This window comes from Sebastes fasciatus, chromosome 10 (assembly GCF_043250625.1).
Source record: "Sebastes fasciatus isolate fSebFas1 chromosome 10, fSebFas1.pri, whole genome shotgun sequence".
In the NCBI taxonomy this organism is placed as follows: domain Eukaryota; kingdom Metazoa; phylum Chordata; class Actinopteri; order Perciformes; family Sebastidae; genus Sebastes; species Sebastes fasciatus.
The window spans coordinates 34,355,749-34,383,517 of NC_133804.1; the positions used below are offsets into that span (position 1 = coordinate 34,355,749).

At 42.0% G+C, this 27,769-nt stretch overlaps 1 protein-coding gene across 1 annotated transcript in view; it reads left to right on the forward strand.

The window, feature by feature from the left end:
- Positions 1–27,769, forward strand: part of mgat4b (alpha-1,3-mannosyl-glycoprotein 4-beta-N-acetylglucosaminyltransferase B) — an 80,513-nt gene that overhangs the window by 26,419 nt on the left and 26,325 nt on the right. Inside the window, exons 3-7 of the mRNA XM_074649557.1 lie at positions 17,912–18,091; positions 19,712–19,855; positions 20,607–20,740; positions 23,738–23,784; positions 24,591–24,704. Coding sequence (XP_074505658.1) covers positions 17,912–18,091; positions 19,712–19,855; positions 20,607–20,740; positions 23,738–23,784; positions 24,591–24,704 — 619 coding nt within the window. The remainder of the gene's footprint in view (positions 1–17,911; positions 18,092–19,711; positions 19,856–20,606; positions 20,741–23,737; positions 23,785–24,590; positions 24,705–27,769) is intronic.

Here is a 27,769-nt window from a genome sequence, read left to right on the forward strand (position 1 = left end):
AGTTTCCCATTCTGACCGAGACAACATTTACTACAAATTAAAAATGAGACCAACTTCAGACATTTAAACCAACCCTGTTTCCTACAAATTATATTTATATTCTCTTAATTTGAAACGACATGATGAGGACAATAATTAACTCAATTATAATACTTAACTTGGTTAGGATTAAGAAAGATCTTAGTTTAAAAACATGTTTTCTTCAGTATTTAATTTGTGTCTTGTGCTTTTATTATTTGGTCAAGTCAGTTTTATTTATAGCCCAAAATCACAAATTTGCCTCAACCCATTAAGACCTGAGGGGCCGCCTAAAAACACACTCTAAAACCACAACTTTAAAAACTTTAAAAACTTTAAAAGTCCAAACAAAGTCCAGGAAGCTACGAGGCTAAAGCTAAAAACAAATAGCATTCCCATAATGCATTTTTCCTTACCCATGTGTTTTTTTTTAGCAAATCACGATACCAATAATCGGTCACATGTCTGTTGACTCGGACTTGTCTTGACTTTGCTAGCATTCTGACTTGGACTTGTTTTGTTCTTGTGGAAATATTGTCTCAGCTTTGCTAGTATTTTGACTCGGACTTGTCTAGTGGACGAATTTACTCGGACTTGTCTTGGCATAATAGTATTTTTACTTGGACTTGGTCATGACTCTCATTTTGTGAAGTTGTGTAATTTGTAGTGTGCAAATGTGCTCACTGTATCCCGACTGACCAGCAGGCATTAGACACTTGTCCTTATATCCTCCCTGTTTGAATGGTTTTATGTATCTGCAGCAACAACGGTTTTCCTTCTTTAACATCAGTGTTTGTGGCTTCAGACGATTAGATTTAATGTCTAAATCACGTGATGAAGAAGTTGCAGTTTTCATGTTTCTGTGGTTCAGTCATTCAGGAAATAACGTCTGTAATCATGACAGAAGTCCCTCATTACATCCACATTAAATTCACTAAAATCAGATTATATTGGGGGAGTGGGGCGGCGAGCCAACATGGCTGCTCTGCTCTAATCATAATTACACTGCTGGCAGTGAGCTGCTTTTATCTTCCTCTTCCTCATCAGATGATTCACTCTGACGGACCAAACATGGTCCGTGATAATCAGCCAATCAGCAGCGTCCTGTTGGACCTGATGAGATCAGATCAGTGGAGCTTTATTGATCCCTGTGGAGACTCATAGTGATCAACTGGGTTGATTAACAGCAGCACGGTCCCGTCTCGGCTTTGCTAGCATTTTGACTCGGACTTGTCTTGGCTTTATATCATTTTCACTTTGACTTTTCTCGGTTTTGTTAGCTTTTTCACTCAGACTTGTCTCATTCTCATGGACGTTTTGACTCGGCTTTGCTTGCATTTTGTCTCGTTCTTGTAGAAATGTTGTCTCGGCTTTGCTCGTATTTTTGACTCTGATTTGTCTCTGGACCTTTTGTCTCTGACTTGTCTCTGTTTAGCTAGTATTTTGACTTTGACTTGTTTCATGGGTCTTTTGACTCGTTCTTGTCTCGGCTTTGCCAGCATTTGGACTCGGACTTGTCTTGGCGTTGCTAGCATTTTAACTCGGACTTGTCTCGGCTTTGCTAGCATTTTAACTTGGAATTGTCTCGTTCTTGTGGTAATGTTGTCTTGGCTTTGCAAGCATTTTGACTCTGACTTGTTTCATGGACATTTTGACTCGGACTTGTCTCGTTGTCATCGATGTTTTGTCTCGGCTTTGCTATCATTTTGACTCGGACTTGTCTTTGGACCTTTTGACTCGGACTTGTCTCAGCTTTATAGCATTTTGACTCTGACTTGTATTGTGGACCTTTAGACTTGGACTTGTCTCTTGGGTGTTTTTAATCCGACTTGTCTGTTTGCTTTGACTTGCTTTTGGCGGGACTCCAGGTGTTTCTGACATTTTCAACCTCCTAAAGAATCTTCTTTAAGTTTCTTTAACTTTGCTGTTTAAGCTTCGTCTCCAGGTGGACGGACACTGAGTGAACAGGAAGGAGTTCAGTACTCTGCTGTGGTGGGAATCAAACCTGTGACCTGTGTGGTACGTTACATGAGAGGCAGACTGAGAGAGAGAGGGGGGGGTGTACTGTAGGAAAGTACTGGGTCACACAGCCTCCCCCTGGGAGGAAGCTGATTGGCTGACGGAGATAAGAATCTCCCGTTACCACGTCAACGGTGGAGTGCCCTGTCCGTCAAGCGTCTGTTCCCACGGTAACAAAAGCTCCCATTCCCCCCCGCTGGACCCCTTACCCCTCTAACTGGGAACGCTCCCAGTCTGTCTGTCTGTGCTCTTCTATCTTTATGAGGACGTTATGAGTTTATGAGACGTCCTTCTGTCCTCTCAGAGGACGTTAGAGGGTTTAAACTTCTAGATTCAGGGTTCAGATTAGACGTATTATTAAAGTGTTATTGGCTCAGTGAATGTCCTGTATTCTGTCAAAGAGAGTCCTCACTAGTATAGAAACATGCTACTGTGTGTGTGTGTGTGTGTGTGTGATTGTGCGGTCGGTCTAAATGTTTTTATTGTCGGAGCAGGAGGAGTGAAAAAGGCCAAACTGATCCTATTAGAGTGAACGGAGGAAACACTCCCTCTCTCTCTCTCCGTCTGAATGAGGAGCCCGTCGTTGGCTGAAGCTGCTGTTATTCCTGCCAGCCTAGTTTATAAAATATTTAATAAACAAAAAACAAGATGCAAAAAGGTTTACATTTTAATCAGTTCCAGCTGATTACCGTTTATAATTCATGAGGAGTAATCTGATATTTGACTTGTTCCTCTGAGACTTTACATGCTGACTAACATCCGCTCTTCTTCTTCTGTGATTCTCAGTGTAGCTTCATGACCGGAGGTTAACCTCCACCTGCCAACTTTATACTTCACCAGATTGATGCATTTAACAACGTTTTGATCGTAGCTGGAACAACGTTCTCTAGAAAAAGATCTTCCTGTGATGATGAGGAATCTCTTTTAAAACGTCTGATGTTTAGAGGCGAGGTGATAAATACATGATGAGATGTGACATGTACTGATCTTCATCAGGGCTGTCACATTTAACGGGATAATAACGCCTTAATGCAAATTTGTTTTAATGGCACTAATTTCTTTAACGCGTTAACGTAATCGATCTTTCGGAGGTTGTAGCGGCTCAGCTTAAAGCTAGAGTGACGATACTGGTATCATATGAAACTAGAAAACCTAAGGAATCCATTGGTACCCGCCGAAAAATGTCCGAAAAAAGGCATCAGAAAAGTCTGAAAAATGTCCAAAAAAAGCGAAAGATAGGCAGAAGAAAAGTAAAACAAATGTCCGATAAAAAGTCGGAAAAACCAATGAAATAAAGCCCAAAAAATATCATAAAAGACAGTTAGAAAAATGTCTCAAAAAAATCTGAAAATATCCGAAAAAATGCCTGAAAAATCTCTGAAAAATCTCTGAAAAAAGACAGAAAGATGTCTGAAAAAAAGCCCCGAAAACGTCCGAAAAAAAAGCCTAAAAAATATCAGAAAAAAAAGTCCAAAAAAAGTCTGGAAAATGTCCGAAAGAAAGGCAGAAGATCCTGGTATCATAGTAAACTATAAAACCTGATGAATCCATCGGTACCAACCAGGTCAGACTAGCTGGTCATGAAGGAGGTTAAATAACATTCCGCTAAATTTTGTCATGTCCATGTTCAAAGGGGTCCCTTGACCTCTGACCTCCAGATCAGTGAAAGTAAATGTGTTCTATGGGTACCCGCGAGTCTCCCCTTTACAGACATGCCCACTTTATGATAATCACATGCAGTTTGGGGCAAGTCATAGTCAAGTCAGCACACTGACACACTGACAGCTGTTGTTGCCTGTTGGGCTGCAGTTTGACATGTTATGATTGGAGCATATTGTTTTATGCTAAATGCAGTACCTGTGAGGGTTTCTGGACAATATCTGTCATTGTTTTGTGTTGTTCATTGATTTACAATAATACATATAAATACATTTGTATATTTGTCCACTCCCATGTTGATAAGAGGATTAAATACTTGACTAATCTCCTTTAAGGTTCATTTTGTTTAGTTTTATTGTGAAATGTGATGAAACATCATCAGTCTGCTGCTGCTGTGTTTGCTTATAACATCTGGATTGAACAGGCTGTTAAACTGAATGAAGTGAGAGGTTACACACACACACACACACACACACACACACACACACACACACACACACACACACACACACACACACACACACACACTCAGCTGCAGGCGATGAACTGCTGCCTTGTTTAAAGAGAAGTGATACTTGAGCTGAATGAGTGAGAACAGACCGCTCAGTGTAAAGTCCAGTCAATGAGGCTGAAGGCCAGCAGCAGGTCTACACGCACAAACACACACGCACAAACACACACACACACACACACACACACACACACACACACACACACTGCGTCCTGTGTTTACCTTTTCTGGAAAAATCCGCCGGCAGAAATTCAAAGAAGAGCAGCTCTGAGAATTAACATTCATCAGAAAAAACTTAAATAACTACAAATCAATAAAGTCTGTTTGTCTCCAAACAGGAAATACTCAGAGGAGACTGTCAAAATAAAATAACACTTTCCTTGCACATCACTAAAGCCACATCATAAAGACTCCATATCAAACACATAAATAAAACATTCTGACTAATCTTAAATAAATACAGACGAAATATGGCTTCTTTCATCCTGTGTCTTTTCACAATAAGAGTCTGTAGACAGTTCATATTTCTCTGATTGTTATCGAGTCAAACTTTAGTTTCTGTCTGAGAGTTGTTATTATTATTATTATTTAGTCTGTAAAACCAAAACTAGGAGCTAAAAGAGGCTTAAAAGCAGTGCTTTCACACCTAACCTGTTGGGTTCGGTTAGTACAGTTTGTTTGGAGGGTGGTCGAGTTGAGATGGAGATGGAGGTGGAGGTGAGGAGGTAAAAGCCTTGTGGCAGTACATCGACCGCTGTGGAGGTGAGGGAGAGATGGAGATGAGATGGAGGAGGTGAGGAAAAAGTGAGGGGGTAAAAGTCTGGTTGTGGCGGTACATCGACTGCTGTGAGGTGGTGGTGGAGGTGAGGGGGTGGAGGAGGAGGAGGAGGAGGTGGAGGTGGAGGTGAGGGGGTGGAGGAGGAGGTAGAGGAGGAGGTGGAGGTAGAGGAGGAGGAGGAGGAGGTGGAGGTGACGAGGTGGAGGAGGAAGAGGAGGTGACGAGGTAAAAGCCTGGTTGTGGCGGTGCATCGACCGCTGTGAGGTGGTTGTGGAGGTGAGGGAGAGATGGAGATGAGATGGAAGTAGAGGAGGAGGTGGAGGGGAGGAGGAGGTGAAGGAGGAGGAAGACGAGGAGGAAGAGGAGGAGGAGGAGGAGGTGATATAGTAGGTAGAGGAGGAGGAGGAGGAGGAAGGTGAGGAGGTAAAAGCCTTGTTGTGGCGGTACATCGACCGCTGTCTGTGGCTTCAGGTCAGAAACAGGTCAAATGTTTTAGAGCTTCAACAAACCACAAGATGCCCTTTGACCCCGACAAGCTCTCTGCTGACAGTTCACCCCCCCTCTCTGTGTTTACAGTTTGCCTCTCACTACTGCTATACATACACACAGTACACACAGTACACACAGTACACACACAGTACACTCAGAGTCGAGTAGTAGTGGCATGAGAAGAAAATACTCCAGTAAAGTACCTCAAATTAGTACTTAAATATAGTACTTGAACGTACTTTGTACTTGTACTGAGTTATCTGAGTTCCTGCTGACTGAACATCTTCTAACCCTCTAATGAGAGAACAGTTTTAAAGCTAATAGAGAAGTTTATATATTTATAAAGTGCGTTAAACCTCTGTAGGATTTTTTATTTAGTTGTTTATTTATCTTCTCTCTGTACCTCTTAAATAATGAATATTAAATAAATACATCAGTTGTATAAAGTGCTGAGTTTACAGACAGCAGCTGAGAGCTTCTGCTCACATTAATTATTTACTCATTAACATTCACAGCGGCTCGTTTAGCCGACGCTGCATTCTTTATTAGAAGGTAACAAAAAGAGTTAAGAGTTTATCAGTTTACACATTCACCATATATACTATACAGTATATACTATATCCTATATATTATACATATATCAGTATGTGCATGAGTTACAAGGATAGTATAAATACTGTATGTATATACTGTATTAGTTGGATACTTTCGTGCTTTTACTGAAGTAACATTCTGAGTTTTTACACCGTAGTATTATTACTTTTACTTCAGTAAAAGGTAATACTGAGTACTTGTACTACTAGTACTTCCTCCAGCGCTGTAAAGACAAAGGAGCATTATAGTTTGTATTATTTAAAGAGTTCATGTTCAGCTATGAACTAATATTCAGCTCTGCTGACGTCTCCCTGAGTCTTAGTGTTAATGGCCTGTGGTCGCAGGGAAAGACGTGTGAATGACACGATAATGTACGAGGCAAAGCGGCAATAAGAACGCAACTTTTTGTCTGCCTTTCAGACATTTTTTCAAACTTTTTTCGGATTTCTTTCAGGCTTTTTTCTGCCTTTTTATGGACTTTTTTGTCATTTTTCTGACATTTCTTTGGACTTTTCTTCTGCCTTTTTTTGGACATTTATTCTGACTTTTTCTTGCTTTAGTGTGTCGTGTGTACACCATGCAGTGACTGCAATGTAAATGGATCCATGTAAATATGCTACGCTCAGTGACAGCAGTTTGTATTTATATCTTTGTTTCTCCTCGTTTGAGAGGTGATCTTAATACTAGTGGGTTGTAATAAATAAAGATTTGACTAGCTCTTTGGAGTTTAGTGTTAGCCGCCATGTTGGAACAGTGTTTTGCCCTCCAGGCTCTGTCAGTCACGTGACTGAGAACTATGAATTGGATGGATTGCTATGATTGCTGTTATTATAATTTAAATGAAGTGAGGAGTTTGATGATGATCAGCAGGATGTTAGACTTCCTGTTGTTGGTCATGGGATCAGGTTTGATGCTGATGTTCTTCTTCTTATCTACATCCTGGTACTCTGGGATCCTCGGGGACCTTCAACACAGTAAACAGGAAGTACTCAGGTCCAACCACTGACCCCACGATGGCTCCCTGTGGGATTCTGGGTAACGTAGTTGACGTCCCTCCGCATGTCAGCAGTAGAGGTGGACGAAGTCACATGTCAGGGAGGACTAAGAGGACTGGAGGACTGGGAGGACTGGGAGGACTGGGAGGACTGGGAGGACTGGGAGGGGTGGATGTAAACCAGTGTGGGAACAGAGCAGAGGAGGAAATGTTAATCTGTATGACCTCTGGATAAGAAGTGAGGAGCGTCAGAGTGCTTATAGACAGGAAGCGATTATCTTATAGACGGGAAGCGATTATCTTATAGACGGGAAGCGATTATCTTATAGACGGGAAGCTGCACTCCCAGCATCATATGTACAGGAAACCAGTATGTTAAGGATGTGGCGTCTCCTCGCCCCTCAGCTGAGGGAACGTTGGGCCTCGTTCATCTCCAGTCATATTAGTGAGATCCGTGTGTATTTAATCTTTTAACTGAGCAGCAGAGAGCTGATTGTGTATTCTGACTAACTGAAGCTTCTCCAGCAGCTCAGATTACTGAGCAGTAATCAACACGAGACGATCAAACGCCTCCTATTACCTGAGAGGTGCAACCAAGTAGACGAGATGTTTTACTGTCCCGAAAGTAGGCCTATTAAGAAATAAACTCAACAGGGATTTAAACAAGTATGATAATTTATTAATGTACAAAACACAGTTAATATGTTCTCCTCAAAGCCACCAGACTCCACTGACAGAAACAGTAATTTTACCTCTCTGATCGTTGTAAAACGCACTTCATTCAAAACTCAACAGTTTTCAAACATTTTTGTTGAAATTTTTTTGACATTTGCAGACTTTCCTTCTGCCTTTCTTTCTGACATTTTTCAGACATTTTTTTGACTTTTTTCTGTCTTTTTTCAGACTTTATTTGGAATATTTTTTGGACATTTTTCTGACTTTTCTTCTGCCTTCCACCTTTTTTTCGGACATTTTTTAAAAACCTTTTTTTAGGTCATTTTTCGGATATTTTTCACGTTTTTTTCAGGCTTTTTTCGTAGTTGTTGAGTTCATGTGGTCTGACAGGAGGGTAGGAACCAGTGAAACCAGTGAGTTCATGTGGTCTGACAGGAGGGTAGGAACCAGTGAAACCAGTGAGTTCATGTGGTCTGACAGGAGGGTAGGAACCAGTGAAACCAGTGAGTTCATGTGGTCTGACAGGAGGGTAGGAACCAGTGAGTTCATGTGGTCCGACAGGAGGGTAGGAACCAGTGAAACCAGTGAGTTCATGTGGTCTGACAGGAGGGTAGGAACCAAAATGCTGCCAGATTTTAGTTCCTACCGTCTCTTTGTCTCTGCTCCTATTGGATGTGACAGCTGATATTGAGAGGAAGCAATGTGAGAATATCTGAGCGCTGCCAAACTGACCAGTGAGAGTGTGTGTGACCGTGATAATGACTGCGACACACACACAAACACACACACACACTGAGACCAACAGCAGTATTGACTGAAGGCTCAGATAAACACAGATCTACTCCACATATCGACTGAAAGCAGAGCTCAGACGCTACGACGATGAAGTCATCCTGTCACATGAGACTGTTTGGGTTGGAGAAGGGGTTTGTGAGTATGTGTGTGTGTGTGTGTGTGTGTGAGTGTGAGTGTGAGTGTGAGTGTGAGTGTGAGTGTGAGTGTGAGTGTGAGTGTGAGTGTGTGGGTTGGACTGAATAATATCACCTGTAGTGGAAGAAGTACTCAGATCCTTTACTGCAGTAGAAGTACTAATACCACACTGTAAAACTACAAGTAATGTCTTGCATTGAAACTATTACTTTATTACAAAGTCTTATCAGTATGATGTGTTTAAAGCCTCTGAACACCCACACGGGTGTTTTTCAGTTCTCGACCTCTGCTCAGGTTGACAACGTTTACATCATCCTGTACTGACATCACGGTTTCCACAGAAGAGCAGCATCTGTTCAACGTGTCCTGATTCAACATTCACCTGCCTGCTGACTGGAGAACATATGGAGGACGGAACCTGCCAAAATAAAGAAATTAATTAATATATAAATAAATGACTCGATAAATAAATAAATGTCATTAAATGTAAACAAAAATAATATTAAAAATAAATGTAGCCATTAATAAATTGATATATCTGTTTAATTTGTTTCTTTATTTATTTATCTCCCCCTGATTTATTTACTCTTCTGTTTAATTTTTCCTTTTTATTATTTATTTATTTTTAGAAATTCTTAAATGTATTTATTTATTTTTGCATTAATTTTGTATTTAATTATTTATTTTTGCACTTATATTTTTATTGATTTTATAATTCATTTTAAATGTATTTATTTATTTATTTATTCATGAGGAAATAAATCATTTGCCCCCTCATTTGCATAATGAGGCAGAAATGCATAAATAAATGTGTAAAGAAAAGAATACAGGAATAAATAAGTTTGGGGAAATACTGTAAAAAAAAAAGGGGTGAAATGCAAATGGAACATTGTGCATAAATAAATAAATTTAAAAATAAATAAAAAAAGAATTGCAAAATAAATTTAAAAATGAATACATAAATAAATAAAAGTGAAAATTAAACAGAGGAGTTAACAAATAAGAGAATTAATGCAAAGATAAATAAATAAAGAAGCAAATTAAAATAGAAATGTATAAAGAAATGTAAAAAGAAAGGAATACAGAAATAAATAAGTTTGGGGAAATAAATAAGGGGTGAAATGCAAATGGAAAATCGTGCATAAATAAACAAATAAAAAATAAGTGGAAAAAAATAAATAAATGCAAAGATAAATGATTAAAAAAATATATATATATATAAACAAATACATTTAAAAATAAATAAAAATAAATACACAAATAAATACAAGGGAAAATTAAACAGAAGAGTAAGTTTTTAATTTATGTCACATTTTATCAATTAATTAATGGCTACATTTATTTTTAATATTTTTGCTACATTTAATGATATATTTATATATTTATTGAGTAATTTATTAATTTATTTTTTTAATGCTGGCCGGTTCCGTCCTCCGTAGAAACACAGGTTTTCTGAAGCCGTGGAATAAAAACTAGGAGACATTTATTCAGACAGACACACCTGACGGAGAGCAGACTGATTCTCCGTCTGTCTGAGAGGAAAAACAGAAACCAGCTCTTTGTTGGTGTCGTTCATTCAGTGTTTCTGGCTCCTCACACATTTAGTTTCTGTGTTTTTAATTCTCTGTTGTTGGTTTCTTGGCCGTCCTGCTGCTTCATCCTGCTCTCAGTGTTTCAGTCCGTCTGGCTCCGATGCTAATGTTCCTACCAGTCCTCCCCTCTCCTCTCTTCTCTCCTCTTCTCATCTCATCTGTGTGAATTAATGCAAGAGAAGAAGAAGAATAGCTCTTTGTTTTCATCTGTTCTTCAGCTCCGCTCTGAGAGCAGCTTCTGTTCTCCTCCTGGTTTCCATCAGTGGAGGTGTTTTCAGCTCTTATCTTAGCAGCAGAGGAGAGGCTGGTTTTACAGAAGGTTAACCAAGGACAGATGGAGAGAGAGAGACATAGAGAGAGAGAGAGAGAGAGAGAGAGAGAGAGACTTCTCACATTATAAATCAGTGTGAACAGCAGAGGAGGCTTGTTGTGAAAAATCACAGACGACGTGTGAATATTCAAAGTGAGGTTCAACTCTCTTTACTCAAACTTTACTCCGAGTCTTCCTCAGAATCTGAAGATGGAGCCGAAGGTCGACAGGTAGATTGGTGTGTTGTTGGCGGTGATGTGGCCGTTGTACGGGAGGCAGATGTCTCTATTTACCGGTCCGACTCTCAGCTGTGGTCGCCAGATCTGGATAGTAAATAAAACCTCTTCTCTGTGACCACGTTGGTATCAGATGAACTGGTTTCCAGTGACTGTGATGATGTAATGGGGATGATGTCATTATGTTGAAGCCTCAGCCTTGACTCGCCAGGTGTGTTCTCACTCCTCACGTACCTGCCTGCTTCTGTGTGTGCATGGAGTGATAATTGACTTCCTGTGACGGCGCCAGACTGAAGTCACCTGGTTTTTCTCTCCAGCTGTTCCTCTCTTTGTTCTTCAGCTCATATCACACAAACAGAAATATTATAGAAGCTGCTCTGTCGACCCAGTATAGGTTCAGGAAGTTCAGACTCTGGAGATTCAGACTCTATCCTGAATGAAAGTTTCTCTAACTGTGAGCGGTGTGGATGGATTATATTAAAGCTCTGTGTTATCATCAGACAGACTGAGGACGGAGAACTAAAGTCTGTCAATGTAATAAAGGTCCAGCAGGACGACACTGATCTGCTAAACAAAGGAAGTCCAGCTGTTGACTCAACTCCAAACATCTGGTAGCTTCATATGTCTTCTCCTGTTTCCTGCTGTCACTTCTTGTTAGAGTGTTTTCTGCTCTACGAGATGATTATTTAGCTCCATGGAGGAGAATCTGAGGTTTCTGTAAAACACACCGACTCTGCTGATGAGGCTCTGGGACTTTTACTAACACCGACCGTCCACTAGGAGACTTTAAAGACTTAAAAGACTAAAATCGGAGAGTTTTTTTACCAAAAGAAAAACTGTTGAGAAAGACGTGGACATAAATTGCTGCATCCCTCGAAATCCCCAACGAGTAAACTATAGCTAGCTAGTCCCGATTGATTTTTCTGTATTCATTTGCTCAATAAATAAATGTATAAATAAATAATAAATAGATAAATACATTAATAAATAATGAAAAGATAAATAAATACAATTTAAAAAATCATAAAAATAATTGCATGAATAAATGCAAAATTCATAAATAAATAATACAAATAAAACTATACACATGAATAAATAAATGCAAAAATAAATAAATACATTAAAAAATTAATAGAAATAAATAAATGCAAAAATGTATTTAAAATAAATAAATAATGCAAAATAAATAAATAAACATTTTAAAAATGTATAAAAATGAATACATAAATAAAAGGAAAAATTAAACAGGAGTAAATAAATGAGGGAATTAATACAAAGATAAATAAATATAGATGCAAATTAAAACAGAAATATCAATTTATGTCACATTTCATCAATTAATTAATGGTTACATTTATTTTTTATACTATTTTTGCTGCGTTTAATGACATTTAGTTATTCATTGAGTCATTTATTTATTCATTTATTTTTTATGTTGGAAGGTTCTGTCCTCGTTTAACCCCTCTTTCTTTTATCTTTATTTTAAAATTGTTTTTCTGCAGTCTTGTTGTTTTGTTTAAACAGTAATCGTCATTATATTAGTTGAACTAGTGTTTCTGGCTGCAGTAGTTTAGTTGATAATGACCTGATTTAACCTCGTTCCATCAGTGTTAGTCGACTCTGCAGCTTCGTTTCCTTCCCTCCTCTTCCTCTAACACTCTTCACTCTGACTCAGCAGGTAAAACTCAGAGATCTTCGCGTCCTGTTAGTCGCTCCGACTTCCTGTTTGACATTTAGTGACTCCCATCGGAGCGTTACTCACAGTGTTCTACTCAGGCTTGTTTTTCTTTTGTTCGTGTCGGGAATCCTGCGGACTTTCCCGGACTAAACGTCAGACCTGCAGCAGTGGAATGTAACTGAGTACATTTACTTAAGTACTGTACTTCAGTAGTATTTTTGAGGTACTTGTACTCTGGTACTCAGCACCTGATTGGACGAACTCTTTCCCTCGCGGGCTGCTGCTCCCTGCTTTCAAACATCGAACCAACATGGCGCCTCGTTTAGAAACTTTCTTCTCTTAAATCACGAAAATAGTTCACCGAAATGTGATTCAGAAAACATTTAATGAGAGAAATAATTCATGTTGATGAATCTGTCTTTATTTTAGATCAACGGTTAGTTTAAAAGTTTCTAGAGAGTTTCCAGAGGGCGGCGAGTCGCGCCGAACGCCCCTGATTTGCAGAAATCAGGGACTTTAGGAAGAAGAAGTCAGACGGCGGCTGGCGATACCGCGGTTTAACACTCTGCGGCTCACGTTACCACAGTTTCACCAGCGTGACGGAGAACTACGGTGGCCTTCAGGTGACGTAAAAACATGAAAGTGTTTCTCTAGAGCCAGAGTTTGGTTTGTCCGTTCTGGAGTCCTGTAGAAACATGGAGGACTCCGTGAAGAAGACCCGCTCCCTGTGTAGAACCAACATGGCAGCTCGTTTGGAAACTTTCTTCTCTTATATCACGAAAATAGTTCATCGAAATGTGTTTCTGAAAACATTTTATGAGAAAAATAATCCTGCAGTTGATGAATCTGTTAAAAGTTTCCACAAAGTTTCCAGAGGCGGCGAGTTGCGCCGGACGCCCCTGATTTGCACAAAGTAGCCTAGACCTCAACTTTATGAGGTCTAGGCGTCACATCGACGAGGCGGCCGACGTGACGGCTCGCCTCTCGAATCGCTCTGCCACGCTACCAGAATGCATTGCACGCCTGACAATGAATGGGAAGCGTGGAAAGGACGGAGGCTGTGGACACGTACTATTACTCAGATGGTTGCAATCTGCAACCGCACCGCTAGATGGCGCCAAAACCTCCACACTGCACCTTTAAGTAGAGTACTCGAGTAAATGTACTTAGTTACATTCTACTACTGGTTTTATTCGCTGTGATAGAGAGCTGCTGCTGTCTTTGTTAGATGTTTCTTACTGTCTTCACTCTCATCAATCAATCGATCAATCAGAATCAGACTAGTACATTTATTGATCAGTGAGGACCATCAGGACTCATTCACACCTCAAACCTCCTTCCTCCTTCCTGTGAGCTGAAAACCAGAAGACCATTAACTGTGAGTCATCCTGTAGTGTGTGTGTGTGTGTGTGTTGTGTGTGTGTGTAATAGATAGAGAGAGAGCATGCTGGGTAATCTCATTACCTGGGTGGTCTCCACGCTGTGATTGGTGGCTATTATATTATTACAATAAAACACACACACACACACACACAGGATGACTCAGCCTGGCCGCTCTGTTTGTGTGTGTGTGTGTGTGTGTGTGTGTGCGTGTGCGTGTGCGTGTGCGTGTGCGTGTGCGTGTGTGGTGTTACAGCAGGATTACAGTGTATTAGTGCTGTTTATCCGTCTACATCCAGCTATTGATCTGAGCGGTCTGTGTGTGTCTGACCTCTGACCTCTCACGATGGCTCTACTTTCCCGTTATTGATGTCATTGTCTTTGATTAATTATTACACACGTATGACATCAGCTTCTGTTGGGGGGGTCAAAGGTTAAAACGTGAATATATGAGGATGTAATCCTGTAAGGAGCCTCGACACAGTGTCGTTATCTCTCACACACACACACACACACACACACACACACACCATGTTTACTGTGTGTTGGGTTGGTTGTAAATCCAACTGTGTTTGCTTAATGCTGCGTTCACACCCTCTGGACCGCCGCTATCATCCATGTTCATTCACTATAGACGCACCGGAGAGGAGGAGGAGCTCGTCTCCATAGATACCAACATTTCCTCCATCAACCATGGAAGAAATAACCTCTGTTGCTGCTTTGTACATGTTGGTGAAGTCCCAGATATGTCAGAAAACCAAACGCCGTCGTGTCTGGGTTCATAATGTCACCCGGCGGCGAGCTGTATTCACATACAGTACCATCACACTGACTGTATCTAGCAGCCACACGTCTCTACTGCGGTATGAACCCAGAATAAACAGATTGTGCTGTGATTTAATATCAATAAACAGATCAAAATGATGCTGAAATAACTACATCATGATGCTGATTAGTAAAAAGTCTGAATTCATGCTTTGTCAGGTCCGTTACCATGACGACAAGCAGACAACTTTTAAAATGCTTGTTTTCTGAATGGAGTTTGGATGGATCAGTGCCAGGCTCTGCAGCTGCTCCATCAACACTCAACATAAAGTCATCTAGGCAGAAATACGGCAGCGACGTTGCTGTTGTCTGTGGTTTCTACACAGAGTTTGGTCAGAGACAACTTCAGCTTTAGCTGCAGATGCTGCACAAAAGTACTGGGCGGATGAATACGCAGTTGTTTGTCAAGAAATAGTTCCAGCGTTGTTCATCTTTTGTTGACCAGTGAGCTTTAGACTAGAGGCTAGCTGTTTCCCCCTGCCTCCAGTCTTTATGCTAAGCTAAGCTAACCCCGTCCTGACCACTAAATATTTCCCATAAACATGGCGCTACTCCTTCACATGGTGCTGGATGTGAAGTCGTCATGTGAGGACTTTAAACCAGCTGGAACAGGAAGCAGTGATTTTTTCCTTCAGTGTGCAGAAACACAGAGTTCAGTGTTGAACAGACCGACTGCTGCAGGAAGGAGATTATTTCATCAGAGCAGATAAATAACTGGGCAGGAGCATCATTAAAAAGTCATCAGCCAGCAGACAGAGAGTGTGTTCAGTTATCAGCCAAACAGATGTGACTATTGTGCTCCATTAATGAGGGTTTATAAGAATAATTACAGCAGAATGAGAGTTTTACTTTTCCATCAGAGACAGAAGCACAACACACTGGTTTTATATTCCAGGAAAAACAGCAGATATCTCAACGACCAGCGGTCGGATTAACATGAATCTCAGCTGTAGATGTTCCTCATTTAGCGCCACCGTCAGGTCTAACTGTCCGGCTCTTTAACTACGTTGAACTGAGTGAATTTATTTTATCCATAGCTGAGATGAAGTGAAATTTTGAGAGGATGAAATGAAAACACGAGACTTTCTGACAGAAAATAATCAGAGATGTTATTTTAGATATAGATTTTCTGTAGAATACCAACAGAAATTCTGTGTAAAGGATATTTACTACTATATTTACTTAACATTTTCAGGATTTCTGCTTTGAAACTTCTAATTATGTTGTCAGAAATCCTAGTCGTGCTTCCACGACTGGAGGGAAGTAAAAGGGAGAATTAAATTACAGTGAAATTAAGATGGTGATAAAAAGTAACATGAAAGAAATAGAAATGAAACGGCTTCAACATTTAAACTAAATGATGTCTGAATATATATTCTGTGTGTCTTAATATTTGGGTTTTCAAAGAAGGTCATCTTTGAGCTCGCTTATATCTTCACAACTATTGTGTTTTCAGTTTATTGTGACAATAAAGAGGTCAAGATTAAATTGATTAAAAATGAAATGCAGTTTGGTGTGGACATAAACAGCATCGTAGCATCAGTTGTAATCACTGTCACTTATTTATTCCCAATTCAGACTGTAGACCATTTCACAGTAAACACAAACACTCCAGATGTCTCCCACTTTATTTCCTGTTGCAGTGTATGTGAACAACATCAGCAATACTTCCATTAGTACACTTCCTTGTAGTACACTGTGCACACTATGTACTTATGTGTACCTATGTACCACGGACATCACGCCGTATCGGCAGTAATTCAATTCAGACGGATAAATTAACCAAATAATGGCATCTATCTGACTCCAGTCTAGTGGTACTTAAAAAGCACATGTAAATATGTATATGTATATACATATATATACATATATATACAGTATATATATATAATTCAATTTGTATAGTTCGGCATTTCAAACGCAACCGCTGCAGCTTCCTCGCCCGCCATTTTCACAAGTTTGAAACAGGTTGGTGGCCCCTCCCCTTTCGCTACACAGCAAAGATGGCGACCGTTGAGGGTGAGATGTGTCCGGCGTTCCACACTCAACGTTTTGAGTACAACGCCCGGGTACTTCCAGTGTGAACGCACGTATGCACTCAAAATATCAAGTTTAAGTACGGAAGTATGCGGATTGAGACACAGCTTAAACATAATGGTGCCTCCAGATGTGTTCACCAGTAGAGTCCATATCAACGCCCCCCTCATGTCGTATTCACAACCTCGTCAGTGGAAAGTTTCTGAAAGCTCCGAGTTTACAACATGTGACGTGTTTGTTTGTTTGCACAAGATGTTAACTTCCTGTGGCACACAGTGCATCATACAGTCTGTCTGTAATCTGACGCAAAAGTTAAATGTTTTTCAACGTAGATTATGGACCAAACGTAACGGAGGAGTTTCGCAAACAGATCACAGAGGTTCCCATAGGAATGAATGAACTTCCTGTTGACTGGCACACGTACACAGAGCGACGTGGAAACGAGGCGTTGAAGCTCGTTATTTATCTGCTCAGACTGACTGTTCATGTTGTCGTTTGTTATTTTATAAAGCTCACCAGCAGTCTGATAACCAGAGGTGATGTTACAGTCAGTGGACTGAATGAAATGAAGGAAGTGAATAAAGTGAATGGAGAACGGCTTCGTGTGAGTCCAACAGGGATTACTGCAGATTTACCTTCACATAGCATTAACCCAGAGAGGGATGATGGAGGGATGATGGAGGGATGATGGATGGCTGGGTGATGTTTGCTGCAGCAGATGAAGGATTTAGCTTTTTATTTTTTTTCCCGTCTCTACCTGTCCACTCCCAGTAATCCTATAAATCTGCCTCTCTGTTTCTCTCCGTCACATCATGCTGATGATAAATCAGAAACACGGCCACGGCCACGGCGTGTTCATGGTGATGAAGGAAGATGTCACCAGTGACACAGTGAGGTTCACTGATTAATGGAGCTCTGTACATACAGATTAAACCAGGTTTGAACTGGTTTTAATCTGGTCTAACCTGGTGTCTGTTCATTTTATTTTTAGTTCTGTTTTTTACTACTAAATGGCTTTGTTTCTGATTTTTTATGGGTTAAAAAATATGTTTTTTAGTCTTTTTGCTGCCTTCAATGGGAGGAATTTGATTTGTGATGTAAACACAGTTTTGATGTTGTGATAACGAGACCTTAAATCTGCATCTAAACCTCGTAGTAAACCCTCCGTATCCTCGTCCCTCTGCAGGAGATGTGGTGGACATCTACCAGAGGGAGTTCCTGGCGTTGAGGGAGCGCCTCCACTCGGCGGAGCAGGAGAACCTGCGGCGCTCCAAAGAGCTGAACCTGGTCCTGGAGGAGATTAAGAGGGCCATTGCTGAGAAACAGGCGCTGAGAGACATCAACCGCACCTGGAGCAGCCTCTCCGGTCAGTAACCTGCTAATCTAATCTAACCTGGTCTAATCTAGTCCCACCTGGAGCAGCCTCTCCGGTCAGTAACCTGCTAATCTAATCTAACCTGGTCTAATCTAGTCCCACCTGGAGCAGCCTCTCCGGTCAGTAACCTGCTAATCTAATCTAACCTGGTCTAATCTAGTCCCACCTGGAGCAGCCTCTCCGGTCAGTAACCTGCTAATCTAATCTAACCTGGTCTAATCTAGTCCCACCTGGAGCAGCCTCTCCGGTCAGTAACCTGCTAATCTAATCTAACCTGGTCTAATCTAGTCCCACCTGGAGCAGCCTCTCCGGTCAGTAACCTGCTAATCTAATCTAACCTGGTCTAATCTAGTCCCACCTGGAGCAGCCTCTCTGGTCAGTAACCTGCTAATCTAATCTAACCTGGTCTAATCTAGTCCCACCTGGAGCAGCCTCTCCGGTCAGTAACCTGCTAATCTAATCTAACCTGGTCTAATCTAGTCCCACCTGGAGCAGCCTCTCCGGTCAGTAACCTGCTAATCTAATCTAACCTGGTCTAATCTAGTCCCACCTGGAGCAGCCTCTCCGGTCAGTAACCTGCTAATCTAATCTAACCTGGTCTAATCTAGTCCCACCTGGAGCAGCCTCTCCGGTCAGTAACCTGCTAATCTAATCTAACCTGGTCTAATCTAGTCCCACCTGGAGCAGCCTCTCCGGTCAGTAACCTGCTAATCTAATCTAACCTGGTCTAATCTAGTCCCACCTGGAGCAGCCTCTCCGGTCAGTAACCTGTTAATCTAATCTAACCTGGTCTAATTTAATCTAACCTGGTCTAATCTAATCTAACCGGGTCTAATCTAGTCTCACCTGGTCTAATCTAGTCCCACCTGGTCTAATCTAGTCCCACCTGGAGCAGCCTCTCCGGTCAGTAACCTGGTAATCTATTCTAACCTGGTCTAATCTAGTCTCACCTGGTCTAATCTAGTCCCACCTGGAGCAGCCTCTCTGTTCAGTAACCTGGTAATCTAATATAACCTGGTCTAATCTAATCTAACCTGGTCTAATCTAGTCCCACCTGGAGCAGCCTCTCCGGTCAATCAGCGGCAGATTACTGAGTTTCTGTTCACCAAGCTAACCTGGTAATCTAATCTAACCCGTTCTAATCTAATTTAAACTGGCCCAGTGTGCTATAATCTGGTTTTAATTTAGTCTCACCTGGTCTAATCTAGTCTCACCTAGTCCAACCTGGTCCCACCTGGTCCAACTTGGTCTCTCCTGGTCCAACGTCCCTGTCTATCTAGTCTAATTTAGTCTCACCTGGTCTAATCTAGTCTCACCTGGTCGCACCTGGTCCAACCTGGTCTCACCTGGTCCGATGTCACTGTCTACGTGGTCTAATCTAGTCTCACCTAGTCCAACCTGGTCCCACCTGGTCTCACTTGGTCTTTTTTATCTTGGATTCAGAGGAGACGAGGCTGGATTTAACCTGGTCTAATTTAGTCTAATCTAGTCCAACCTGGTTTCACCTGGTCTCACCTGGTTTCCCCAGGTCTCACCTGGTCTCACTTGGTCTAATCCAGTCCCACCTGGTCTCACCTGGTCTCACCTGGTCTTGTTTTGTCCTGTCTTCAGAGGAGACGAGGCTGAAGTTGTGGAACGTGAGCAGCAGTAAAAACGTCCTGCAGCTTCCCTCCATCTTCCATCATCTTCCTCACCTGCTGAACCGAGAGGACAGCCTGCAGCCGGCGGTCCACCTGGGACAGGGACGCACCGGAGGTAAAAACAAACACACACACACACACACACACACACACACACACACACACACACACACACACACGCACACACACAACCACACACCAACATTAAAACAATAAAACATGAGTCACATGATGGACTCATCTATTCAACAACAACACACACACACACACCTCCGCTCCCAGCCCCTGGGCTCCTGACAGGATCAGCAGCCCAGGCACAGTGCACCTTCCCTGGGGAGACAGCCCTCCGAGGCCCCCTGATACACTCCACCTGTCCTGGAGAGTAAAACACACCGCTACGACCAAACCGGGCTGGACCAAGGTCACCGTCTGTGTGTGTGTGTGTGTGTGTGTATGTGTGTGCGTGTGCGTGTGTATGTGTGTGTGCGTGTGCGTGTGTGTGTCAACTCTAATTTATTTATAAAGCATTTTTTCTGCTTACTAAAACATTTCCTGACAAGCCTGTTTTTACACAGAGGACATAAATACAGATAAAACCAGAGAGAACAAACACAACACAATGTAAGATAATAGTGTGTGTGTGTGTGTGTGTGTGTGTGTGTGTCTGTCAGATGTATTTATGATGCACTCTGGGTAAAACAGGTTAGTCGGAGAGGAAGTGCTTTATGCTGCTGCAAAGGACACAGAGATAAAAAAACAAGAGAGGAAACACAGAAGAAGAAATGTATATATATATATTAATATATATTTATCTGTGTGTGTGTGTGTGTGTGTGTGTGTGTGTGTGTGTGTGTGTGTGTGTGCAGTCTCCATAGTGATGGGGGTTCCCAGTGTGAAGAGGGAGGTCCACTCCTACCTGACCGACACACTCACCTCTCTGATGTCAGAGCTCAGTCCCGCCGAGAAAGAGGACTGCGTCATCGTCGTCTTCATCGCCGAGGTCAGTGTGTGTGTGTGTGTGTGTGTGTGTGTGTGTGTGTGCAGTAACAGTGATGAAGGTCACACACTTTGAGCTGTTCTTGTATTCAGAGCTTCTCGTCTGTTATTTGAACCTCTGAACCTTTATTTATCTGACTGTCTCACTGGTTTCATTAAATCTCACGTGCTTCCTGTCTGTGGCTCTCAGCCCGTTTGGTTTCTACTTTATACTTTAGTTTCACATTTAAAAAAGACTCAGTAATTTCCTAAACCTGCTGATCACTACGGATGTGACCGCTCCGACTATTAGCAACCCTTTCTCTCCGTCTCTGAAACGCTTCTCCGATATTGCCCGACTCTCTTTCTGACTGACTTTACTGAAGGATAGTTAACTATAGACATCCAGAGATTTATACGCCCTCAATTTATCTTTCCAGCGCTGCCGTTGGCCACCAGCCCGCTGGTCGGACGGCCGGCTACTTAGCTCGCTAATTCCACCACGCTGTCATGAAACACAGAAAATGAGGTGAACAAAGTCGTCCCTCATCTGGTGATAGCACGGTGCTTTCCTACGCTGAGACCAGAGTGTGAGGATGAAGCATTAAGTTGTCCAACAGAGGACAGCGCCGGGTCACGGTCCCTCTGCCTCACTCCTCGCCGCTAGGAGACGACTTCACCGGGAGGAGAGCAGGCGTTATCCAGCCGTCTCCTCCTCCTGCAGTCATCTCCAGCGGCGTAGGAGTCGGCTAATCTGGTTAGTATTTTACAAATTAGAGTTTTTTTGCCAACAATAGTTGTTGAACTTGATGCAGCGCTAACTGAAGCACATGAACACGCCTCCCAGCTGCAGGAACATGTCCTTATTGTGACCAGCCGTCTCAACCCTGTCCTTCTTCACCTGCAGCCCACCTGCCTGTGTTTGGTGTCGTTTAAATAAAGTTTAAACAGACAGTAGATGTTCAGGTAGCAGCTCTGATTGAATAAAGTTTAAACGGTAGATGTTCAGGTAGCAGCTCTGATCTCAGACCTGTTCCTGTGTTGTGGGTCTGCAGGAGGCCTCGGTGGATTTGTGTTTCCCCGCTGCGTTACGTCACATGTTCTTCTGCTCTCTCAGCAGCGCGACATGCTTCAGTCATGTAAAATTCATGCTACAGAACATGTCTCTCCACTTTAAAAGCTTTAAGTGGTTTCGCCGCTCGCCGTCCGTCTGCAGAAACGAACCCTGCTGAGACGCCGTGTGATGAGTTCACTCTGAAACATGAACATCCGACACGAGCCCAGCTCCGGTTTAACTCCGGTCTGAAGCCATCAGAGAGGAAATAAACACACATTTAAAACTGTGTCTGTGAGATGAAAACAAAACACCCAGAGGGGATTTTAAATATTATATCAGCGAGAAGAGAAAGATACCAGGATGACAAACGGAGACAGAAATGAAAACAAACAGCAGCAGAACGAGAAGGGAACGGCGGAATAAAGGCTGTTTCAGACTCCCGGGAAGCTTCAGAGGACGAAACATCTCGTTTTTTAGTTTTCAAATGGTCAAAGAGACTCAGACTCAGTAAATATTAACAGTAAAGACTGCGAAGCTTCATCAGCGAGCAGCTCAGAACGCCGTCTGCTCCTCGTTAACACCGAGCTCTGTGGTAAGCTCCACCCAGCTGGCACCTCCAGGACGCCAAAACAAACCACACACCATCCAAACCTGTGTGTGTGTGTGTGTGTGTGTGTGTGTGTGTGTGTGTGTGTGACCTCACAGCGACCTGCGGAGCCACATGATCGGGTCCCTGAAGGGAACCCCATCTGGGCCCTGATTGGCCGAGCGGGAGGCTGAACTCTGATGTCATCGATTGCTCAAGTTGTTGTTGATGTTCGAGTGGGAACAAAAATATTCAGATGATCTCAGTCGGTGTGTGTGTGTGTGTGTGTGCGTGTGTGTGTGTGTGTGTGTGTGTGTGTGTGCGTGCGTGCGTGTGTGTGTGTGTGTGTGTGTGTGTGTGTGTGTGTGTGCGTGCGCGTGCGTGCGTGCGTGCGTGCGTGCGTGCGTGCGTGCGGTAATGAACGCCATAAGTTTGGCGATGAGAGAAAACATGTTGCCGGGGAAACAAGCAACAAATCAGGGCTCAGGAAGCAGAGCCTGCCCTGACTAAGATGACTGGGGTGGACAAAATAATAGAAACACCTGTCAGTATAACAACTAACTACTACGTCCTCCAGAAGAGAAGATGGTGGTTTGGGTTAAAATAACCATGTCTGTAAAGGGGAGACTCGTGGGTACCCATAGAACCCATTTACATTCACTGATCTGGAGGTCAGAGGTCAAGGAACCCCTTTGAGAATGGTCATGACAGTTTTTCCTCGTCAACATTTAGTGTAAGTGTGGAGCGTTATTTAACCTCCTTCATGACCAGCTAGTCTGACATGGTTGGTACCGATGGATTCATCAGGTTTTATAGTTTACTATGATACCAGGATCGGACTTTTCTTCTGCCTTTCTTTCAGACATTTTTAGACATATTTCGGACTATTTTTTGGAAATCTTTTTATATATTTTTCAGACTTTTTTGGACATGTTTTGACTTTCGAAATCTTTTTTAACATTTTTTGGAAATTTTTCAGACTTTTGCGATTTTTTTTTGACATTTATGAAAAATGTTCATACTTTTTTCGGATGTTTTTCAGACATTTGTTTAACTTTTTTTTCGAACATCTTTCAGGCGTTTTTCAGACTTTTTTTCCCTCTAGCTTTCAAACTGAGCCGCTACAACCTAAAAATCACAAGTTGTGTTAATGCGTTAAAATGAATTTAACGCATTACTATCACAATAACTTTGACACATATCTATTTATACCTCTGCATATAAACATGTGTACAATAAAGAGAGTATAAAGAAGAAGTGGCCCGGTCCTGGCCCGGTCCTGGCCCGTCCTGGCGGTCCGCTGGCTAAACAGAATAAAGTGTTAAATATATATAAAGGATGTATAACGTCGTCCTCTGTGTGTGTCTCTGTGTCTTCAGGCTGACCAGCAGTACGCCACCAGTGTAGCAGACAACCTGAAGCGCCTGTAAGTCCACCTGCATGATGGGATGCCGTTGCTACAGCAACAGGCCTGAGGGGGGGGGGGCGCGTGTGTGTGTTGTGTTTGATGTCGGCTCGTACGCGGCGGTTCTTTGATCGCTGCTGTGTGTGAACAGCTGTGTGTGTCTTTGTTCACCGCGTGAAGTCAGAGGATAGCATGTTAGAGCATGATTCATATATATCACATACACACACTCACACACACACACACACACACACACACACACACACACACACACAGTGATGATGTCAGCAGCAGGAACATTTTTGTAAAATCATTTTTACTCTCAAAGATCAAGAGTGATTCCTTTTTTTTCCTTTCCTTCACTACATCCTCATTTCCTTTCCTTAATCCTGCTTTCCTTCTTCTTCTTTCCACTGGGTGTATATCCTTCCTCTCTTCCCTTCTCTCTCTTTCATCCTACCTTCCTTTCCTACCTCCTCCTCTGTATGTCCTCCTTTCCTTCTCTCTCATCCTTCTTTTCTTTCCTACCTCCTCCTCTCTATGTCCTTCTTTCCTTCTCTACCTCCTCCTTCCCTTCCCTCTCTCCTCCTTCTCTTACTGTCATCCCTCTCCTCTTCTTTACCTCCTCGTCTCCTTCTCTCTGTTTTAGATCTATCAGTCTTGAATAAAAAGGTTCCTTCTCTGTCTTCATGTGATCACAGTGAACTTTATGATGTCGTCTGTCTGTTTCTCTCACTTTGAACTAACTTTATTGAAGACATTGTGTAATATGTTGTAATATTATTTAATATAATAATAATAATACTCTCTCTCCGTGTGTGTGTCAGTTTTCCAGCAGAGATTCAGGCGGGTCTGTTGGAGGTCGTCTCTCCGTCCGTCCACTTCTACCCCGACTTCTCTCGACTCCGAGAGTCCTTCGGAGACCCGAAGGAGAGAGTCAGGTCTGTTTATGTGTGTGTGTGTGTGTGTGTGTGTGTGTGTGTTAAACCGCTCCCCAGGCGTCTGTCAGCCTGTCATGGCTAATTCATGAAGCTCTGAACCTCACTGAGCTGCTAACTATACACACACACGCTTAAACTGGTTCTCTCACCTCCTCGTCTCCTTGTCTCCTCGACTCCTTGTCTCCTTGACATCCTAAAAGGAAACACACACTCTCTCTCCGTCAGTGTGCAGATGGAAATGACATCATTTTAGTTAATAAACCGCTGCTCTGCCCCTTTGGCCCTGTTACCGTGGTAACACAGGAGAGACAGAGGGGAGGAGGTGAGGGAAGGTAGAGGAGGAGTAAAGTAACAGGGAGGAAGAGGGAGAAGCAGACAGGTCATAGGGGGAGGATAAAGACAAAGAGTAAAGAAGAAAAGAGACAAAACTTTTTTTTTGACAACAGCAGCTGCCGCCATTTTGGACTGAAAACGCTTATTATATTTATAATATTTTATTGTTCAACACAGGACATTTCAGTAGAATATGACAATAGAATAGAAATCATTTAGTTTTACTTTTATACGGCACTTTTGTAGGCGGACGTTTTACCGGCGTCTGGTGGTCGCATTCAGTCCAAAATGGTGGAAGCCTAGCTCTGCTGCTGGGCGCTGATGTTGCGATGGAACAAACTATTGACTTTCACTTCTTAGCGATATTCGATCTTTGGTACACTCTGGACACGCCAGGATTTAAAATGGAGAACTTTTGCATTGAAATGACTCTGACTGAACTAAATCTCTTTTGTCATCATAAACAATAATATAACAAACTGTCAGCCGAATAAAACACACCGATAGATGAATAGATTTTTGCCACCATTTTGCAACAACATGGCTCTTGAATGCAACACTCCTCCACTCCTGACGCTGCTCACGACTGCGTTATAATTCACCGATAACGTACCTTTGACGATAAATAAAGTTGTCTTAATGTCGGCTGTGATGGATCGTTTATCTGCAGCTGTTTTAAACTTCTACAGATTGATTTTTATCCACATAAAGTGAAACCAACAGCCGTCTGGAAGGAAGGAAATCCATCCGACGACTGACTTTAAGAGTCGATGATTTGTAGTAAAACGGGTTTAAATATGTGGAACTTGTCTGGTCTTTAAACGCCATTACAGACTGAGTTAACGGGAGACGGACAGATGTCGGCGGTGATTAACTCTGTTTAACACTGTTTGTATGCAAACAGCAGGAGGAGGAGAACATTAAGAGTTTCCTCTCTGGACGCTGATGTTCTCACTGAGGAGACGGAGGAGCGTTAAAGAGTCGAGGCCTCGAATACTAAACACCGTTTAAACACTCTTCACCTCATCGTCTTCTATTCAGTCTCAAGTACTTTTACTCAAGTACTGTACTGATATATACGACGTTGTGGCACTTTTACTGTACTTGAGTATTTGCATGTAATGCTACTTTATACTTCTACATTCATAATATTTTTTAGATTTAGATTTTACATTAAAAAAACACGTTTTTAAAATGCATTGTTTAAGATCAGTGGTGGAAGAAGTATTTAAATCTAATAACACAGTTTAAAAATACTCCGCTACAAGTATAAGTACTGCATTCAAAACGTTAAGTATTATCAGCAAAATGTACTTTAAGTGTGAAAAGTACTCGCTAATACTGATGCTGCAATGCATAATTAGCGTTTTGCTGTTTACATGCTCAATCTACTCTAGTTACTCTTTAAGTACAGTATTTGAGTAAAGTACTTAGTTACTTTCCACCACTGTTTATGTTTTATAATTTACTTGTACTTTTATTTTCGGTAAATTTAATATCAGAAAATTACTTTTACTACTTAAGTACAGTAAATATCAGACTTTGTTCAAGTGATATTCTAATAGGTGACTTTAACTTCTACTGAAGTGGTTAGATATGAGTACTTTTACTCGAGTATGGCCTTCAGGTACCACTACTATGAACTGTTGTATGAGGTTACAGGATGTTTTGAGTTCATAAACTGAGACCTTGTGACTCAAACATGAACTTTGATTTGAACTTTAACTTTAAAGACGTGTAGTGACACCGCTGATGAAACATTAGAAGTCATTTTTAGACTTTGGAGTCCCACTATGATCAGAGGAATATGCCTTTTTATTTTAAAAACACTGGTTGTTGTTGTTGTGTGTCAGCTGACGTTACAGCGTCCCGTCGACCGCCGCAGGGTCAGAGACAAGGCTGCTTCTGTGTTAACTTTACTGTTTCTCTATAAAAAGAGGATTGTTTTTAGACCTCAGCGGGATTATAAAAAGCCTATTGACTCCCTGTAGTAAAAACACTTTGGATAAACTGCTGTGTGTGGAGATGAGTGGAGGCTGCTGGAGGAGGGAGGAGGGCTCGTTTATTTATGGCACAATAAAGGGAAAGAGAGGACGGAGGGGTGGAGGGGTGGAGGAAGGGAGAGGACGGAGGGGTGGAGGGGTGGAGGGCGGAGGGGTGGAGGAAGGGGGTTTCTGGTCCGCAGGGCTGAAGGAGTCGGACGCCATGTGTTCATCACATGCTACATAAACCTCCACAAAGAGCTGTTTCTGATACTCTCTACATGTTTAAAGGGTCAGACGTTCACATCAGAGGCTGCTGCTCACTTTGACATAACTTAGCTTAGCCTAGCTTAGCTTTGATAATCAGACCAAAAACTACTGCTACTGGGTTAGTCTTTGTGTTACTGGGTTAGTCTTTGTGTTACTGGGTTAGTCTTTGTGCTACTGGGTTAGTCTTTGTGTTACTGGGTTAGTCTTTGTGTTACTGGGTTAGTCTTTGTGTTACTGGGTTAGTCTTTGTGTTAATTGGTTAGTCTTTGTGCTACTGGGTTAGTCTTTGTGCTACTGGGTTAGTCTTTGTGCTACTGGGTTAGTCTTTGTGCTACTGGGTTAGTCTTTGTGCTACTGGGTTAGTCTTTGTGTTACTGGGTTAGTCTTTGTGCTACTGGGTTAGTCTTTGTGCTACTGGGTTAGTCTTTGTGTTACTGGGTTAGTCTTTGTGTTACTGGGTTAGTCTTTGTGTTAATTGGT